Source organism: Propithecus coquereli, unplaced genomic scaffold, assembly GCF_000956105.1.
Source record: "Propithecus coquereli isolate 6110/MARCELLA unplaced genomic scaffold, Pcoq_1.0 Scaffold39, whole genome shotgun sequence".
NCBI classification, from domain to species: domain Eukaryota; kingdom Metazoa; phylum Chordata; class Mammalia; order Primates; family Indriidae; genus Propithecus; species Propithecus coquereli.
In genome coordinates, this window is record NW_012149618.1 from 3,586,992 (window position 1) to 3,593,814 (window position 6,823).

General features: G+C 42.9%; 2 protein-coding genes across 2 annotated transcripts in view; one reads left to right on the forward strand and one right to left on the reverse strand.

Moving 5' to 3' along the window:
- BRE (brain and reproductive organ-expressed (TNFRSF1A modulator)) overlaps positions 1–6,823 on the forward strand; it is a 415,486-nt gene that overhangs the window by 9,153 nt on the left and 399,510 nt on the right. The gene's annotated exons all lie outside the window — the stretch shown is intronic.
- On the reverse strand, positions 108–1,672 carry LOC105816957 (serine protease hepsin-like). The gene is given in 2 exon segments (XM_012652537.1): positions 108–1,293; positions 1,373–1,672. Coding segments are annotated over 2 exon segments (1,254 nt in total). The 5' UTR covers positions 1,491–1,672; the 3' UTR covers positions 108–157.

The following is a 6,823-nucleotide window of genomic DNA, read 5'->3' on the forward strand; positions in this document are numbered from 1 at the left end:
AGAGGGCCCTGGAGGCAGGGCATCCTTGGGCCTGTGGGCTGGGCCCAAGAAGAAAAATGTTCCATCCTAGGCCCAGTGTGGATCCCACCATGTGGGCCTGGTGCCACCTAGATCAACTCGGACCCTGGAGGCGAACGCATCGAGGAGAAGCCACGGGTCAGAGCTGGGTCACCATGCCGCTGGCCTCGGAGTGAGTCTTTATGACCTGGAAGATCCACTCCCGGAAGTCACCGACTTTGGTGTAGACACCTGGCTTCTGGGCCAGGGCACAGCCGGTGCCCCAGCTCACAATGCTGCACAGCCGCTAACGTGACGTCCGAAAGATGCTGTCCTCACACACGAAGGGACCACCACTGTCACCCTGGCAGGCATCAATGCCACCCTCAGGGTAGCCGGCACAGAACATCTTGGGCTTGATCTGGTTCCCGTAGAAGTCAGGGCCATTGCAGACGTCATTGCTGATTATGGGGACTCGGGCCTCCTGGAGCACCCCAGCCTGTTGGCCGTAGTACTGCATGTTGCCCCAGCCCGTCACGGTGCAGACCTTGCCGTCCACCAGGGCCTGGCAGGCAGCCGGGAGGCACACGGGCTGGATGTATTCTGTGAAGGGCAGAGGGCTGGACAGGTGGACCAGGGCGATGTCGTTGCTGTTCTCCTCGCTGTTGGGGTCTTGAAAGGGAAGGTAGCCCCCGTGGTAGACCACGGCTTGCACGGCCAGCTGCAGGCCGTGGGGAGAGTCCTGGGCCACAGCCCCAGTGAACACTCGCCAGCGGGACAGGACCCGGTTCCGCTCAGGGAAACAGTGGGCAGCTGTCAGCACCCAGTCTCCGGACAACAGGGAACCCCCACACAGGTGCGCCCCGTCGTAGCGAAGGCTGACTTGCCATGGCCACCTGCCCAGGCTGCTGTCCTGCCCTCCCACGATGCGGTCCACGGGCAGCTTCCTGCGGCCGCAGTCTTGGCAGACGGTAGCCAAGAAACGGCCCCTGGGACAGTCACATACGGAGATGACCTCCAGCAGCCTCTGGGCATGGGGCAGCCTCCCCTCGTCCACGCAGAAGAAGCCTGATGTGCCGTTGGCGCCCACCGTCCTCACGTCCAACTCGGAGTGGGCCAGTGCCCTGAGAAAGCCCATCTCCTCACAGCTGAGCCCGGCCACCATGGCGTTGGAGCGCGAGGAGCACAGCAGCCGCCACGTCCCTTCTGTCTGGTCAAACACTGTGAACCTCGCGTCCACGGGGCTGACCTGCACTGGATACAGCGGCTCCTGGTCGCTCCTGAGGAGAACAGTCGCTGCAGAGAAGGCAGAGGTGAGGGCGGGCTGGAGGCTGCAGGGCCCAGGGCAGGTCAGAGGCACAGGGACCACTCTCACCAATGGCCCAGGACGCTGCCCCGATGCCCGTCAGGAGCAGCAGGGTCCCCGCAGTGAGAGCGGCCACCTTGGGTCCGGAGCAGCATGGCACGGTCCGGACACCCTCCTTCTCCGCCATGTCACAGCCTCTTGTTAATGATTCCCCGGCTGACCTCCTGGGCCGGGGTGGGACCCTGGGTTCCGGCAGGTGGGGGCGGAGCTGCGAGATGGTGCTGGTTTGGGGTCAGTCTCCAGGCCTGGGCAGGAGCATGGTGGCCCACAGCAGTGGGCGGCTGGGAGGCAGAGGCGGTGGCGTGGGGCGAGAAGCCTTTTTAATTTATTGAAAAAATGAAATGAAGGGAAACTGACCTGATGAGGGGCTAATTGAGAATTGATGGTCAGGAAAGCTCTCTCTGAGGAAATGACATTTAAGTTGAATCATGAAAGATGAGAATATAGCAGTCAGCCCTTATCCTTGAGGGATACATCCCAAGACCCCCAGCAAGACCCTCAGCACTTGCCCAAAACCGCATGTAATACTGATTCTGATTGCTGTCAACAGAAACATGTGTTTGTTCCAGTCTTCCACCCACAAATTTAATGCCTTTTCCATCTTAACTAAGCACTTATCACTGTGGCCATAATTTTTGCAGTTTTAGGTGAGACGGCAAAACTATCACAGATTTTGTTTTTCTTCTTCGCAATTTCATGGATAGAAGATTCATTCTTACCATAGGTCTTAGCAACCTCAACATATGAATTTCCTCTTTCCTTATTAAGTCGAGAACTTTTACCTTTTCACTTAAAGGAAGCACCTCATGGCTTTTTTGCATATCTGCATTGCCAGCATTATCATTCTTGTTCTTTGGGGCTATTGTTAAGTAAAATAAGGGTTATTTGAACTCAGATGCTGACATACTGTAACAGTGGCTCTGATCACCAGTATGGCTACTAAGTGACTAACAGGTAGAGGATGTAGACAGCTACACTGAACAAAGGGGATGTTTCATGTTTCAGGCATGACAGAGCAAGATGGTGTGAGATTTCATCATGCTGCTCAGAATGGAGTGCAATTTAAAATTTATGAATTGTTTCTGAAATTTTCCGTTTAGTATTTTTGGATTACAGTTGACCCAGAGTAACTGAAACCATGGAAAACAAAACTGTAGATAAGTGGGGACTACTGTACTTGACTGTGAACAGCTAGGGGATTTGATGTAAAAAGGAAATAAGTACCATGTGTACAAGCAGGAGAAAGTTTCACATGTTCATGGATCTGCAACACTACTGTGCTTGGAATGTGGTGAAAGAGTGTAAGAAGGAAATGCAGTGAGATTCTAGAGGTAGTCAAGGGTCAGATTATGCAGAGCCTGGTGGACTACATTTGGAAGCTTGTGTTTTATTTTGGTGGATCGAAAAGCTACTGAAGAATTTTAAGTAGCAGAGTGACATGATCTTATTTATACTTAAAAATAAAATCACTGGTTGTTATATGGAAAATGGCTTGTGCAGAGTAAGGTGTACTAGTTAACCATCTATTACAATGGACCGGGTGAGAGATGATGGAGTCTTAGAACATGGTGGTGGCAATGGAGATGGAAAGAAATGAATAGATTAGTAAACTATTTAGAAACTAAAATCATGAGGATGTTGAATTTGGGATTTGAGAATGAATCAAGAATGACTTCCTGTTTTATAGTTTGAGTAAGTGGGCAGATAGTCAGTTGTGCCATTTGCTGAGATGGGGAAGATTGGTGGATGGACTGTTTTAATTGGATTGATTGCTCGGTAGGTCTGCTATCATTTTAGGCCCTCCTTTGCCTCTTCCTGTATTGAGTCTCTTGTGTTTTTTCTTGTTTTACTTTCTTGCTTTGTTGGAGCATATACTCCAATAGTGTCTTAAGAAAGGTAGTAAAAGAGAAACTTTTTGAGTTCTTGAAAATCAGAAAATGTCTTTATTCTAGTTTTATATTTGATTGATAATTTGAGCAGGTACAGAAGTCTAGGTTGCCAATTATCTTCCCTTTGAATTTTGGAGGCCTTGATCTGTAATCTTGGAGACCCCCAACATATATATTGTTATAGTTTCATGGATGTAGTATCTTCTCTTATTTCTGTAGGGATATTAGTTAATAGCTTTAAAAATTGTTCTGTACTTCACATTCTGTTTTGCTCTCTATATTTTATGTTGATGGCTTTCTTCAAACTGGTGATTCTTGGCTGTCCATGTCTTTTAAAGACTGAGGCTCAAAAATGTGAATTTGAAGCCCTTTGTGCATGAATAGGGTTGTCAACTACTGAGCTTCATTGTAGTGTGATCAGGCAGCAACCTGGCTTTTTTATTGGGTGATTGCCAGATTCATCATCTGGAGGTCTTCCTCTGGGGTTATAAAATAAATGTGCCCATATGGATGCATATATTCCTGTGTAGCAGCGAAATTCCAGTTACTGAGCCAAAGAGTATGTAAATTTTAAGACTTTTGATATATTTAATATATTAGTATATTATATATTTATATATAAGGATATATAAATATATATATAACTATATGTTTTTTCAGAAATATGTTATTAATTTATACTCCCACTAGCAGTATATGAGGATGCCAATTCCTATATAATCTTGATAATATCATGTCAGTATTATAAATTTTGTAAGATTACTTGCTAATTCAATAAATGGAAATGGTATTTAATTGATCTTTTATTTTGCCTCATTGGTGTGTATGTGTGTATGTATGTATGTATTACCAATTCATGCCATGTGTCCATTTTTCTGGTGAGGTATTTGTCTTTTCCTTATTGATTTATAAAGCTCTTTATATGTTATGAAGGTTAACACTTTGTCATAATGTACTACAGATGTTTTTTCCCTAGGTTTTCAATGTCTTTCAATTAAATCAATTTGTTTAATATGCAGAAGCTCTTAAATATTTTTCATTTTTGAAGCAGTAATAAATGTACAGCATTTTAAAAAATATATGAAGGAGTGAGAAGTAGACAGTAAGTCTCCTGCCTACTCCTTTCCCTAATTTTCCTTTCAGAGGCAACTATTGTTACCAGTTTCTTTTATTTCCTTCTGGAGGTTTTCTTTGTATATATAAACCTTCTTTTTTCATTTACATATAAGCAATAGCCATGGTAGATTGTTATAATAGTAATGGCTCCTGATATATCATGCCCCTCTTTATTCTCCTTTGAATGTAAGTTTGTCATTCATTTGATCAAGAGGCAGAATCTATTTCTTCACCCCTTGAATCAGGATTGGCATTGTGACTTGATTTTACCAATAGCATGTGGTAAAAGTTATGTGTGACTTCCCAGTCTAGGCCTTTCGAGGCCTTGCAGTTCCATTTCACTCTCTTGGAATACCATCATCACCATGTTCAGGGGTTTCCTGGTCTAGTCTCATTGAGAGTGAATGGCCCATACAGCCCATCTACATTGAGCCTCAGAGCCAGCCTATCAGCTGAATTGCAGCTACCTGAGTGAGCCAAGGGGAGATCAGCAGAACTGACCAACCAACCCACAGATTGATGAGAAAAAATAAATTTTCCTAAGCCACTGTGTTTCGGGGTAGTTTGTTGTCCAGAAATAGACAATTGCTGTAATAGCATATTATATATTTATGTTAACAGTTTATTTTGAGGATTGTCCACATTAATATGTATAGAGTGGTTGCCTCTATTTTTGTGACTGTGTAATATTCCAGTGTATGAATGTACTATAATCGATTATTATTGATAGACATTTAATTTGTATCCTACCTTTTGCTATAAGATGGGGTTGTAAAGAATCTCCTTTTACTTACTAATTTATTTATTTATTAGAGATAGGATCTAGCTTTGTTGCCCAGGCTGGAGTGCAGTGGTACGATCATAGCTCACAGCAGCCTCAAACTCCTGGGCCCCAGCCATCCTTCTGCCTCAGGTCCCAAGTAGCTAGGACTACAGGTATGCATCACCACACCTGGCTAATTTTTAAATTTTTTTATAGAGATGAGGTCTCACTGTGTTGTCCAGGCTGGTCTTGAACTCCTGGCCTCAAGTAAATCCTCTTGCTTTGGCCTCCAAAAGTGCTGAAATTATAGCTGTGAGCCACTGTGCCCGGCCCTACATTTATTTTTAATATGCAAAAAAATTTTTGCTTTTTATGTTGACAAATCTATTTCCTTCGTGTATTCTTTTAACATTTTACATAATTAATGCCTTCCCACTTGAGACCACCAGTATTTTCTTCTGTTATTGTTTCATTTTTACCTGAAAGTAATTAATGGGAATTTATTTTGGTATGTAATACGATATGGAAATGGGATTTCTTTGTTTTTCTAAATAATTATCTAGTCGTCTCAGCACCATTTATACTAATAAATCCTTTACTTATTCACTTTTTTGAAATGCCATCTTATATTCTAAATTCTTATATTTATTTTCAACTTTCTTTTCTGTGATCTCTATATATTTGCCTTGTGCAATTAACAGCATTTTAGTTATTGTAGCTTTATAATATGTTTGAATATTTGTGGTCTCACCTGCTAGGGGTTTGATTTGCATTGGATAAAACTTTTCTATTTATTGGGAGAGAATGGACATCTTTGCAATAGGGGTCAGCAAACTTTCTAAAAAGGGTCAGATAGTAAATATTTTAGGCATGCTAGCCTTACAGTCTATGTTGCAACTACTCAGTTCTGGCATGGTAGTAAGAAATATATGACAATACACAAATGAATGACTGTGGCTGTGTTCCAACAAAACTTTACAAAAACAGATGACTGGCCTGTGGGTTGTAGTTTCACAATATTGAATATACTTGCTGTGTAATGTAGAGTATACCTCTTTAGGAATATGGTCAATCTCTACTATTTATGTCCACAGTTATGAATGTAAATAAAGGTTTGTCTTTTCCTTATTTTGTTCCTTCAAGGTTTACTGTTAACTTTTTTACTGGGTGTTTTATGTTTTGGCTGCTATTGTATAGAAATTCTGAGTTGTTTATTGGCAAATATGAGAGTCAATGCAGATGTCAGATTGAGGTAGAATCAGAAGATATGTTGGAAAATTTAATAATTCAGTAGTTCAAACGATCTTTTATCAGGATACTTAAGAATACTTTAGATGAGTTTGGAGAAAGGAAAAAATAACCAGCACCAGAAGAGCCACAGGAAGAGTTGGGGGAGGGTCACGGGTAGGCATAAGCAGGAAGTTAAGTTAGACAGGGGCAGAACACAGTGAGCCATCTTTAGAGATGTTGCGTGGCAGCATGATGTAGTGGTAAGCATGTGGACTGTTCGGTCAGTGAGGTCTGAGTTTGAATCCCAGTTCTGCCACGTAATAGCTTAATGACCTTTGATAAGTTACGTAACCTTTCTGTGCTCCATTTTTCTCTTAAATGGGGATGATATTAAAGACCTTTATTGAGTAGTCATAGGGATGAATTGCGATAACTCATATAAAGCACTTAGAATAGTGCTCA